Source organism: Symphalangus syndactylus, chromosome 3, assembly GCF_028878055.3.
Source record: "Symphalangus syndactylus isolate Jambi chromosome 3, NHGRI_mSymSyn1-v2.1_pri, whole genome shotgun sequence".
Taxonomy (NCBI): domain Eukaryota; kingdom Metazoa; phylum Chordata; class Mammalia; order Primates; family Hylobatidae; genus Symphalangus; species Symphalangus syndactylus.
In genome coordinates, this window is record NC_072425.2 from 150997167 (window position 1) to 151009907 (window position 12741).

Genomic DNA, 12741 nt, shown 5'->3' on the forward strand with positions numbered 1-12741 from the left:
TCTCCAACCCCCGCTCCCAACATCCCACCCGGGCCCTCACCTAAAGTGTTCACAGTGACCACCTCACTGAAGGCGCTGGTTCCCAGCTTGTTCTGGGCCAGGACGCTGAACTGGTACGCTGTCTCAGGCTCCAGGGTGTCCACCAGCAGCCAGCTGGGTCCTGGCGGCACTGGCAAGGACAGCCAGTCATGGGGCCCAAACTGTGCCCGCTTCATCCTGGCCAAAAGAGAGAGACAGGATAGGGGACGAGGGGTGGGGTGGGTCACACTGGAGAGAAGAAGGTGCATGCAGGGTGCTCAGGGAGAAGGCACGGGTGGGCCTGGCATTCCCAGGTTCAAGGGCAAGAAGAGGGCATGGCCCAGAGTGGATGACCTGCCCAGCTTTGGCTGTGCCAATCCTCCTGATGCCGGGTCACCAACCACAGCTGGCACCTTTTCTACCAAAGGGGCCTTGAGGTGCAAGTGCAAGTCATGTTCAGGACACTGGTCAGATGGATTACCAGCTGCATTGTGGGAGAATCCCACCCTGGTCACAACCCTAAGAACAAGCTCTGCCTTGGGAGAGTAGGGACACTGGGGTGTGGGGATAAGCGGCTCAACAGCGGCAGGACAAGGGAAGGAGCCCGGGACCTGGCTGCACACACCCCCAGGGACAGCTGAAGTAGGGCCTCGGGTAACCCACAGGGCTCATTCATCCAATCAGACTGGAGTCACCTGAGATGTCCAGGGTATAAGACCATAATGACCAGGGGTTTCCCCACAGTGGGGCCGGGATCCCTAAGGCCATAACAGTTAGAAGGTCACACTATGCATGGAGAGTAGGAAAACAGGGCCGAGGGTGTTCCCTTGTTCCACAGGCTCCCAACTCCCAGCAAAGCCGGCGGGCTATGGGTGCAGTGCTGCCACGTCACCACAGGGAGGAGACATGGTCCTGTGGGACTGGCCCTCTCCTTGCAGCCCTGAGATGTAACCTGGTGAGTGCCCTCCAGGATCCACTCCCGGGCTCCCGGCTCACTACCGTCCACGCCCAGGAGGGTGAGCTGAGGCAGCGGAAAGCAGAACAAAAAGAAGCCGGCGCCAAACGTCGGAGTCAGTACGCGGAGTTAGAGGCAGGCAGAAAGGGGACCTCCCCAACCTCGGCCCCGCCCTTCCCTGCCCCAGGCAACAAAGCAGCGAGGAGCCATGTGTGGAAAAGCAGTGCAGATGGGCAGCAGCGTGGAGCAGCGCCGCAAGCAGCAGGGGAGCCCCAATCTACGCCTGAGCCCCCCATTGTATGCCCAGACCTGCCACCCAGGCATCTCCAAAGACAATTTGGCCACACCAAATGTCCCACCCTGGACACCTAGGCGCTGAGCAGCACCAGTCTCACAGCAGCCACCAGGTTAGGGCCCCCACGCTGCTGTGGGAGGAACAGAGTAAGGGGATGGAAGGTGAGCTGCTGCAACTCCCATCATCTAGGTGCAGTTCTCCCATCAGAATCAAGACACCCAGGACACTCCGCCTGGGAAGCAGCCACCGAACCACCGTGATGGGAGACAGAGCGGTTCCCCTCTCAACTGCCCTCGCTGCTGAGAAGTGGATAAAGGGGTCTCCCTGAACCCCCTGAGCTGCCCCCGGCGCCTGCCTTTTCCTCCTCCCCAGGCTCGAGTTGAGCCTAGCTGGAGAGACACGTCTAAAAGAAGGCACTGAGGGGCTCGCCCTCCCAGCTCAAGGTTGTCATCCCCGGGGCAGAGCAGGTGGCTGCCACTCTTGACTCAAACAGGAGTGTAGGGAGGGGCAGCCCTGGGGGGATGGGAGGAGTCAGCTAGGCTTCCTTCTCCTCCTGCCCTCACCCCGCTTGGCACATTTTTGAGATCTGTATCTACCCTAAGGTTTGCGCAAAGATCTCAAATCACTGCATCTGGCTAAACTGACAACAGAGGAATGAAAAGAATCGAGAAACAGATAGTCCTAGAGAGAAAATGCAGGGGCTGACCCCAAGGCTAGGAAGTGAGCATCACCTCTCCACACCAGTTTCTGTGGCCACTGGGGAAGAGACAGAATAAAAACTAGACTACAGGAGGTGGGGAGGGTGAACACGTACAAATCATAGTGAGAAAGAACCAGTAAGACCTGGTATTTGCCAGTACAACAGGGGATTACAAGCAACAATAATGTATCCTACATTCTTAAATCACTAAGAGTATAATTGGATTGTTGGAACACAAAGGACAAATGTTTGAGGGGTGGATACCCCTTTACCCTGATGCAATTATTACACACTGCATGCCCGTATCAAAATATCTCATGTACCCCATACCTACAAATACATGTACCATGTACCCAGAAAAATTACAAATACAAAAATACAAAAAAAATTTAAAGTTCTAAAAACTAGACTCTACACTTAAGGCTGGGCAATTTCACAAAGCCCTTGAAGGGCAGGAGTCTCTTCCAGGCTCCAGAGGATGAAGCAGGATGCAAAACGAGGCAGCACGTGAGCAGGGAGAGGGCACAGAGAGGCCCAGACCCCTCAGGCCACAGGGACACAGCCATGCCCAGAGTCCCTTCAGACCCCTCCCGTCACCCACAAGGACCTCGTCACTGTCTCAACCCACCTCACTCTGTGCAGGGCTGGCAGGCCAGGAACTGCAGCCTCCTCCTACCTCCCCCCACCCAGGGTGGCCTGCAGGTAGACGGGGGAGGGGAGAAGCAGAGAGCAAAGCATGCCGGGGTGACTCACAGAGGTCCGTACCAAACTGAGAATGTCTGCTCGTAGCCTCCATCATAGCCTGGTTCCCAGGACACGTTGGCAGTTGTCATGGAGACCTGGACCCGGACACTGCCCGGGGCATGGGGGCTGGTGCCTGGAGATCGAGTGGAGACCTCTCAGACTGAAAAGAACTCAGCCACGTGGCTGGGTGCCCACCGTCTGGCTGTGGGGAACCTGAGAGGCTGAAGCGCATGGCAGTGGAGCACAATACTGCAAGTGAAGGGATGGGGGCGACGGGGATGCTCTCAGGTGCTGAATCCCCTGACCCTACTGGTTAGTGGGGTTGGAGCAGGAAGCCTGTCCCACTGTGCAGTCTAGTTCAACTAGGAGATCACAGCATCAGGAATGGGTCCAACAGAAACCAGAGCCCTCCTCGTCCTGACCCAAATCCTGTGCTTCTCTGGTGAGCACAGAAACACTCTCTCCTAAGGTGGCAGGCACAGCCACAGAGCCCCCTCCTGTAAGGTTCTCTGGCCTCATGAGACAACTCCGTTCCACCCCAATGCCGGCATGCGGGCAGCACAGCACAGCAGTCAGGAGGCTCATCCTGGCTTCGATTCCCGGACCCACTACTTCTTAGTGACGTGACGCCGGAGAAAGCATTCGGGCCACGCCAACCTCTGCTTCGAGGAACGTACGCTAGAGAAACCCCAGCTCGCACCTCCCGAGTTGTGAAGGACGAGCTGTGCAGACCGCTTGGAACAGAACCTAAAACTGGCGGTAAAGCCTCAAAAAGCATTGGCTGTGACTGTGATTATAGCCGTCAGGACCCAGAAGAACAGGCTGAGAGGGTCCAGGTGAAGGTCCTGGGACACGAGCCTCGGGCAGTCGGAAACGGGAACGCCCAGACACAGAACACCAGAAACCTCCTTCTGCCCAGCCTCTGCACGCCAGGCCTGGCCTGCAGGTCTCAGCTCTGCCCTCATCTGAGATGCTGCACAGTCCCCGTCTCCCTCATTCCAGCCCTCCAGCTTTCCCTGAGGCCCTTAAACTCAAGGTTCTGCAGTCCCTGCCAGCCACACAGCTGCCTCTTTCCCTCAGGTGGGCTGCTGTGGATATCAGGCCTGTGCCCAAAAAGACCTCCCTGAGGACAGGAGCCACGCTGCCCTTCCCTGACAGAGCCCACAGGGGCAAAGGCTGCAAGTGCTGGACTTGGGGCTCAGGGCTGGACTGACTTAGGAAGGATGCCTGCAGAGTGCAGCAGCCACCAGGGGACGCTCCCAGCGTCCAGTACCCCACCCCCAGCCAGCTTGCTCTGGCCCCGCCGCCCGGCCCAGCCCTGCTGGCCACGTACCGATGACGGTGAGGTGGGTGCTGGCAGTGATGCTCGTGACCACGTTGGTGGCGACACATTCCCACTCCCCGTGGTCCTCCTTACTCAGGGCACGGAACTGCAGGCTCCCAGTGGGCAGGACACTGTGCTTGCTTCTACTGGGCTTCCCTACCTTGGTGAACAAGGGGCAGGGAAGAGGGTGGGAACAGAAATGGGGGTGAGGAGAGAAGCCCGAAGCAGATGGGGAGGACACGCCTGAGACCTCAGCCCACCCATGCTGCCCCTCCTCCCAAGTGCCTGCTGCTCTTCAGGGTCAGCTCACTGCTCAGCATCTAGCCTGGTCAGGGCAGGTCCAGAATGGAACTGCTCGCTGGGCCCTCACACCTCCCCGCAGCCCCAGGGCTCGCTGGGTCCTCACACCTCCCCGCAGCCCCAGGGGCTCCAGGGCCCAGGTACCTTTCTCCACGTGATGACAGGAAAGGGGTCCCCCGCGGCCGCACAGGGGATAAGCAGCTCCCGGCCGGCCTCCTGCCTATACTCCCAGCCTGGTAGCACCGTGAAATAGGGGGGGTCCTGGGGAGGAAAGCACAGGCACCCGCGTGAGGCCGGGGATCCAGGTGCCCAGCTCATGGAGGCCGTCACAGCCCCGGGACCTCACCTTCAGGACAAGCCTCGCAGGGGCAGACTGGCCCATGGTCCCCAGGGTGTTGTAAGGCACACAGGTGTAAGTGCCAAGAGCCTCCTCTGTGGCCTCCTCAATTCGAATGGAGCCATCCTCCATCAGGGTCCAACCCAGGTTCTGCCAGACACAGGTGATAGGGCAGGGAACGCTGGTCAGAGACTCCGCGCTCCATCCCAGGCTGGGTCCCAGCTGGGCCAGGCAGCACGCAGGATGGCACAGCAGCTCCAGCCTGGGGCGGGCGGCACCCACAGACCCCTATGGAAGCAGCTCTCTGTTTGCCCAGGGCTTTTGGAAGGGGCCGGGAGTCCTGGCAGAAATCCAGAGCCCAGAGGTGGCATCACAGTACTGGGGGGAGCCCTCACTCCAACCCTCAACATGCATCTCTCTAGCACCTTCTCGACCTGCAGGGGGCGGCCGTCCTTGTTCCACTTGACCATGGTGGCTGGTGGTTCTGCGTCCACAGGGCAGCGGATGTAGCCATGGATCCCCACGGGCACGTAAATTACAGGGGGCATGTTGAGGACACGGGCTGGGTCTGCACAGAGGAAGCGCAGGTGGGAGAGCAGACAGACAGACACAGGAAAGCCAGGTGAGAATGCAGGCTGGAGGCAGCCCATGCACCAGCCCAGGTGCTGTGCTCAGAACTTCTGTTCTGAATGTCTGGAGGCACTCAAAGGCACGTCCGAGCCTGCTCCAATCCTCAGTGCCCGTCATGCTTCTACCATGGGCCTCACCCGTTGAACGAGGTCTCTCGGTGTCCATTTCTCTCAGTTCCTAGACTCCAAGCCTCAAAGCCAGCATTTGCCCACACCCTTCCCCAACAGCTCCTTATCCCAAAGTCTCCTGAGCAACAAGCAGTCCCCACCTCTACATCCGAAGCCGAAAGAAGACTATCTAGGCTTAACCACCAAGGGGGTATTTTTCCTCCCCATTCTGCTGGTTGTCCAGCCTTCCTGGGATTCATTTCCCCATCTGATTCTGCGGCTGAAATGCAGAATCAGGCCAGGTGCAGTGACTCACACCTGTCATCTCAACACTTTGGGAGGCTGGGGTGGGAGGACTGCTTGAGGCTAGGAGTTTAAGACCAGCCTGGGCAATTTATCGAGACTCCAACCCTACCAAAAACTTTTTTGAATTATCTGGGCATGGTGGCACACACCTGTAGTCCCAGCTACTCTGGAAGTTGAAGCAGGAGGATCACTTGAGCCCAAGAGCTTGAGTCTGCAGTAAGCCATGATGGCACCACTGCACTCCAACTTTGATGACAGAGCAGGACCTGGCTCTTGGAGGAGCAATAAGAACCCCACACCTCTTGTGATGCCGGCTGAGTCACCTCCTCTCAGTACTCCCCTATTTCCCCTGAGGGCTAAGGAGAAGGATCCAGAACTAGGAAGGCAATGAGGATGAATGAGCTGGTATCTTTTAAGCATTTTGAGCTCTTCGGAGAACAGTGTTACATAAATACCAGGCCGAGTTATATATTTAGACATAGCTTCCTACTTTTGTATGGTAGAGTTTTGTTTTTTTCCTCCAAGGTTTTCAAAGGGTTTATGAATGGGAAATACTCTGAACACTGCTTTTTAGCAGAAATAAAAATCCTTGTCTCACCCACCTGTAAATCTCAACCCCCTGGAATTTCTTTGAAGACAGGAAGGAGGTAAAAAAGGACAAGGGGGAGTGGGTGGTGACGCTGGCGCTGAGGAGAGACAAGGAAAACCAAAACATGTCTCCAGAAAGACAGATGGCCTATGGCTTCGAGGAGGGGCCTTCGTCCTGGCCAGCTCGTCGTCCAAAGGCCACCTCCTGTTGGCTCCTCCTGCCCCACCATGGCCACCTCCATGCCAGGTGGCACAGCCTGCATCCAGCACAGAGGGACGGGGCACACCTTTGTGGTGGACAGGTCTCTCCTTACTGCAGTTCTTCCCCACCCCAGCACAGCTTGGGCACATCCTAAGTCACGTATGAATAACTTCTCAACTCGCTTTTTCCCGCTGCAGGTCTGGGGAGCGAGATCTGTTGTCCTGGGCCTCACGGCTCTCTAAAGCTTGGGCCTGGGAATACAGCACACCAAAAGTCCTTTAAGTGGCTGACGGCAGAAGCAGACAGGCGATGCACTCCATAGAGAGGAAAGAGAGAGACTGCGAGGTTAGGGGTCTGATGGCGCTCAGCAGGCGCAGCGTGCTCCACCACCGCGACCAATGGTGGAATGTCCACACCCAGCTCTGCGCAGCCGTCGGACCAGCTCCACCTCCAGGGCCACTAGCCGTCCTCCACTTGTCCTCAGCTCGTACACTGACCCCGGTCTTGTCTCCAGACTCTTCCACTTCTCACCCCTGCCATTCCCTGTCGCTGGGTGTGAGCAATCCGCCCACACCAGCCGGCAAATGAGGGAGAGTCTGTCGTCTACAGCAACAATGCCAGCCTTTGTTGCCTGAGTGACAGGGCCATCCACAAATCAAAAGGAAGATATTACTCCTCCTTACTCATCGTTCTCTGTCTCAGGGCTCAGCTTGCCAGGGGGCGGGAAAGCAACTGGCTGCTCAGTATTAAAGACCAGCAAGCTGAATGGTGGTGCTTGCACAAAAGCCCTCGAATGTCTGGGTGAGGAGCAGCTCATTCATCTGGATCTCCAGCCACCCAAGGGGAGAGGCCGCAGAAGCCAGAGGGAGTGGGCGCAGGAGCTGGAGCACATCACCCCCGACACAGACGCGGTGTGGAAAGGCAGGGAGTGAGGCTGGGAGAAACCTAACCCTGCATGGGCCTGGGCTATGCTCCATAAGACCCCCGAGAAAAGAGCACCAGAGAGCAACTGGTTCTAGGCACGGAGGTGCAGGCCAGCCTTCAGCCCAAGGACCGCTGTTCGGAAGGAACTGCTCGAAGGTGCCTTCCTGAGTGCAGCCTGCACTGAGCTGATGAGATGCACTGGCTGAACAGCGACGCCTGGCCAATGAAGTAGGAGCTGGTACACCCCGACTGGTCAGGGCCTCGGCCTCCTCTCCAGCCATCCCTCCTTCTTCCCTCATTCGTTCCTCCACCCACATGCCCCCAAATGATGCTTGGTCTTTGCTACCCTCCAGCCTACAGTCTGGCTAACACCAGAACCTTCTGGGAGCCCCACCACCCAGGCTCCCCCACACCCATACTCACACTGCACTGTTAGGTACGCCGAGGCGGAGGGGGAGCGCCCCAGGCTGTTGCTGGGCACACAGGTGTACTTCCCCGAGTCCTCCGGCTTCACTCGGAAGATGATCAGGGTCCCATCGATTAGGATGCGCACCCTCAGCTTCAGGTCACTGCAAAGCGGCATGGGGACAGGGGGCTGGGCGAGCAGAAGGGGGTCTTGCCACAGACACCCAGTCACCGTCACTGCCCCAGATGTGTCATGGAGACCTCGTGCCCCTGGCATCCCCAGGTACCCTCCATGCAGCCCCTGGCCCTGGCATGTGAGACACACATACCAGACTGCCCGCCTCCCCCAGCTCCAGGAGCCACGGGCAGCCTGCCTGTGCAATTTCTGCTCAGGGGCCCTGCCCGTGGGGGCTGGGGTGGCAACCCCACTGAAAAGTCAGAGCAGGGTGCTCACTTCTGAAAGTAGACGTTCTCGTCCTGCCAGTACCAGGTGTAGGTGAGGTTGCCCGGATACGCCTCTGCCCGGCAGGTGAGCAGAGCATCCTGGGAGATGTTGACGGTGATGTTCTCAGGAGGGGAGACGATGAAAGGGGGCCCTGGGGAGAGCAGGGAAGAAACCCCACCTCGCCTGATCAGGGACGGCAGCAGCACCCAGGCCTCCTGGGAGCCCTCAGTGCCTCAGGAAGGGGTGCCCTCAACACTGCGATGGGGGCAGCTATCATGGAGACGCTTCCAGATGCTGTCTGTGCTCAGGCATCCTGTCCACCACCCCTGCCCTCACACCAGGCTCCCCAGACCAGCCGCCACACACACACCCCTTTCCTGCCTGCCTTCTCCCAGCAAAGCCCGAGCCAGAGATGCAGCAGGGAGAAAGGCAACTCTTTTCAAATCTAGAGCGAGGAATACTCCCATCTCAAGGAGTCAGGGCCATGTGCTGCTCCCCAGCCAGAAATCAAGAGGGCAGCTGGGGGTGCAGGGGCCGAGGAGTCAGCAGAGGGTGAAGGCCAGCAGTCCTGGTGCTGGCTGCGCAGACAAAGCGGGCAGCTGCGGCCAAGTCTCCCCCGAGAGGGAACAGCTTCCACCCAGGCTGCTGAGGGACCTCTGGCCCTGGCTGCTGCTCCGCACTCAGAGGCAGGAGGGGCATGCAGCCGCCACCAACCCCCGGAGCCCCCGAGTTCCTCCAGGAGGCAGGGCTGGGGAGGCTAAGCCGGGGGCCGAGTTCAGCACAGGGTAGAGACCCCCCGACTTGGACACTGCCCCATCCTGCACAGTTCCTGGCCCCTCTTTGGGGACTCTGGGGCTCCAGGCAGGGCAGACTGGCATCTCCCTGTGCTGATGATACAGACCCCAGCTCTGCCAAATGCCCACTGTGTTATTTAAATGTCTGGGGCTTGGATTGAGTTTCTATCTTTATTTATTGATGCCAGATGACCCGAGGGAGGTCTCCTCTCCCAGGGAGGCGGAGACATGGTAGAGAAGCTATCTGAACAGAAGGAGAAACCAGAAACCCACACAGCGGGGGCCTCTCTGCCACGGCCTGTGGGCCTGGCCCTCTCCCAGGCAGCCAGTGCGGGAGCTCTGACCAGGGGAGCAGGAGGCACACAGGACCCCCGCACAGGTCCTCGTGGCCGCCTGCACCTCCACTAGCCCCAGCTGAGCCCTGGGAAAATGCCCTCCGTAGCTCAGCCGGGCTGGACGTCCCCGCAGGAGCCTGGGGGTAAAGAGGCTGAGGAAATGGCTCCTACCTTGGACAAGCAGGTGGGTCGTGTGGACAGCCTCCCCCTGAATGCTGTACGCTCGACAGGTGTAGGCACCTCTGTCCTCCCGACTGACCGATGTCACTGTCAGGCTGCCGTCACTCACCTGGGAGCCCAAAACAGATGGAGCTCAGCACCCACGCTCACACCCACCGCTGCTACCCTCAAACAGGGAGATGCAGTCGGAGACGCTAAGGTGGAGATGACCACAGGGACAGATGCATCTGGAGGACAGGAAGGGCAGATGCCCCCTTGCCCATCTCCTGCCAGCGACACAGAGACGCCTGCGGCTGAGCCAGGCCATGGCTTTCCAGCCTCCTCTGTGCTTGTGCATGTAGCATCAGGGGTCGGCTGCAGTGGGAGGCTGCCCTGGGGAAACGGGAAGAGACTGCAGCGGCCCCAACCTAGAACCACACTCACCTGGTATTTCCCACTAGCACCGAGAAGCGTCCCCTCCTTGAGCCAGGTGACAATGGGCTTGGGGTTCCCAAAAGCTGTGCAGGTCATGGTGATACTACTGCCCTCCTTGGCCTCGATGTACTGGGGAGGTGTTTCTGTAAAGGTGGGAGGGGCTGCAAAGGAGACCACAAAGGTGAAGGACACGCATCAGCCACGTCGCTGCCCTGCAACAACAGTGCCTGCCCCGCACATCACCCTCACTGCGGCTCTGCGGAACACAAGGACAAAGGAAGGAAGGTGGGGATGGGAAAAACTTTCTGCCTACCAACATCACTGGCAGGGAGACCTGCATCCAAATGCAGTGTGGCTGGGTCCAAATTCTGTACCGTAGCTTATTCCCAGGTCACCGATGTTAACTGAGCATCTACTCTAGGGTGGCCCTTACAAACACTGCCTGCTCCCAGCTCCTCAGGCTTTGCTACCATCCTTCAGTGTTTCCATTTATGATGATCCATGACACACACGAGCTCCTACTTCTCGAACCCCAGCTCAGCCGGGCCCCCGCATTTCCAGGACACTTGCTGTCTAAGCCCTACCAAGACCGAACACAGATGCAGGCCAAGGCTACACGGAGCCTCATTTTCCCAGATTCTGCTGAGAAAATCATCCAGCTTCCTCCCTCTCTGGCTTCCATGGATGCAGGTGGACAGCCCCCCTGAAGGCCACTCCCTTCTTCATCTTCCTCTGATTATGTCAGGTCATCTTCCCCCCTGCATTGGAGATTTGATTAAAACTCCATCCTGTTTGGATAATCGGCTTTTAACAGACTCAGTCCCATTTGCCTGAGCTGCTTGTAGAAGCAATCCGGTCAATCTTAACCCCTTCTAGAGTCTTCTGAAATGGCAAGGAGGCCCCCAGTTCCGAACTCCAGCCCTGAGGCCCACAGTACTAGGCTGGCGCAGGTCAAGCTGAGCTCATCTCAAGGTACCCGAAGCTCAGAACCCAAGTTCAAGCACTAGCCTGCCACTTCTGGGAGGCTTGACAAGTTACCCAGCCTCTCTGGGTCTTACCTAAATACCGAACTCCCCTACCCTCCAGAAATGATGTGAGGAATAACCATGTAAAAAGGAGCTTGTAAAATGCACAAGTTGCCAGTACCACCGCCATCACTATCATCTCTTCAGGAGCCGCTGAGGCATTCAAGGGAAGCTTTGGGCAGGGCCCTCCTCCCCACACAGCCCTGCCCCAAGAACTACTCAGAGCGCTATAGGATCTGGTCCTGTCTGTGGCACCAGCCTCCTCTCCCTCCCAGCGCACTCTAACCACACTGGCTGTCTTTGTCTTCCTCAAATGCGCCAAGAACTTCTGACCTCAGGCCCTTTCCATGTGCGGCTCTACCTGCTTAGAACGACATACCTGGATCTCACTCCTTTGGTTCATGCAAGTCTTTGCTAAAATGCTGCCTTACCTGGGCAGCCCATCCCATCTCAGATGGCACTTCCAGCATTCTCTACTCCCTGGCGCTGTTTCATTTTCTTCAAAGCACGTGTCACTTACAAGTCTCTGTCTCTCTCTCTGTGTGTTTACCTGTTTCTTACCTGTCCCCTTTATTAGGATGGTGGCTCCTTAAGAGCAGCCCCCTTTTGTGTAGGTCACCACATGCCCCGCTTTTAGCATAGTTCCTGGATATAGTAGCCAAGGGCTCAGCAAACGTTTGTCGAATGAACAAAAGAATGAAACAAACAAATGAGTGGTGTTCACACACACACAGACTTACAAGCCAATACCAATGCAAAAGCAAAACACTTCTTAAGAGTGAGACCATAGCTAGACCACTTTCATCTCTCATCCCCAAAGCCTGCAGCTCAGTGCGAGTGCAGCAGGGACACACGGAGGGTGGCCACTGAATGAATGCAGGAGCACGCGTCATCACACGCAAAAACATACACCTCACACGTCCTCGCACGCGTCATCACACGCAAAAACATACACCTCACACGTCCTCGCACGCGTCATCACACGCAAAAACATACACCTCACTCGTCCTCGCACGCGTCATCACACGCAAAAACATACACATCACTCGTCCTCGCACGCGTCATCACACGCAAAAACACACCTCACTCGTCCTCGCACGCGTCATCACATGCGTCATCACATGCAAAAACATACAACTCACACGTCCTCGCACGCGTCATCACACGCAAAAACACACCTCACACGTCCTCGCACGCGTCATCACACGCAAAAACACACCTCACACGTCCTCGCACGCGTCATCACATGCAAAAACACACCTCACACGTCCTCGCACGCGTCATCACATGCAAAAACATACATCTCACTCGTCCTCGCACGCGTCATCACATGCAAAAACACACCTCACACATCCTCGCACGCGTCATCACATGCAAAAACATACAACTCACTCGTCCTCGCACGCGTCATCACATGCAAAAACACACCTCACACGTCCTCGCACGCGTCATCACATGCAAAAACATACACCTCACTCGTCCTCGCACGCGTCATCACATGCAAAAACACACCTCACACGTCCTCGCACGCGTCATCACATGCAAAAACATACACCTCACTCGTCCTCGCACGCGTCATCACATGCAAAAACACACCTCACTCGTCCTCGCACGCGTCATCACATGCAAAAACATACACCTCACTCGTCCTCGCACGCGTCATCACATGCAAAAACACACCTCACTCGTCCTCGCACGCGTCATCACATGCAA

General features: G+C 57.4%; 1 protein-coding gene across 12 annotated transcripts in view; it reads right to left on the reverse strand.

The window, feature by feature from the left end:
- Positions 1–12741, reverse strand: part of IGSF9B (immunoglobulin superfamily member 9B) — a 47448-nt gene that overhangs the window by 17722 nt on the left and 16985 nt on the right. For 10 of the 12 annotated variants that reach the window (XR_008656823.2, XR_008656822.2, XM_055273822.2 and 7 more), the window contains 10 exons: positions 10013–10164; positions 9581–9698; positions 8290–8431; positions 7854–7999; positions 5099–5241; positions 4683–4823; positions 4481–4597; positions 4046–4196; positions 2722–2845; positions 41–216 (listed from right to left, as the gene is read on the reverse strand). Coding sequence is in view for 10 of the 12 variants with exons in the window: in XM_055273822.2 (XP_055129797.1) it covers positions 41–216; positions 2722–2845; positions 4046–4196; positions 4481–4597; positions 4683–4823; positions 5099–5241; positions 7854–7999; positions 8290–8431; positions 9581–9698; positions 10013–10164 (1410 nt within the window). In the remaining 2 variants the exon portion in view is untranslated. The remainder of the gene's footprint in view (positions 1–40; positions 217–2721; positions 2846–4045; positions 4197–4480; positions 4598–4682; positions 4824–5098; positions 5242–7853; positions 8000–8289; positions 8432–9580; positions 9699–10012; positions 10165–12741) is intronic. The other 2 variants (XM_055273824.2, XM_055273815.2) reach the window with 1 other exon arrangement.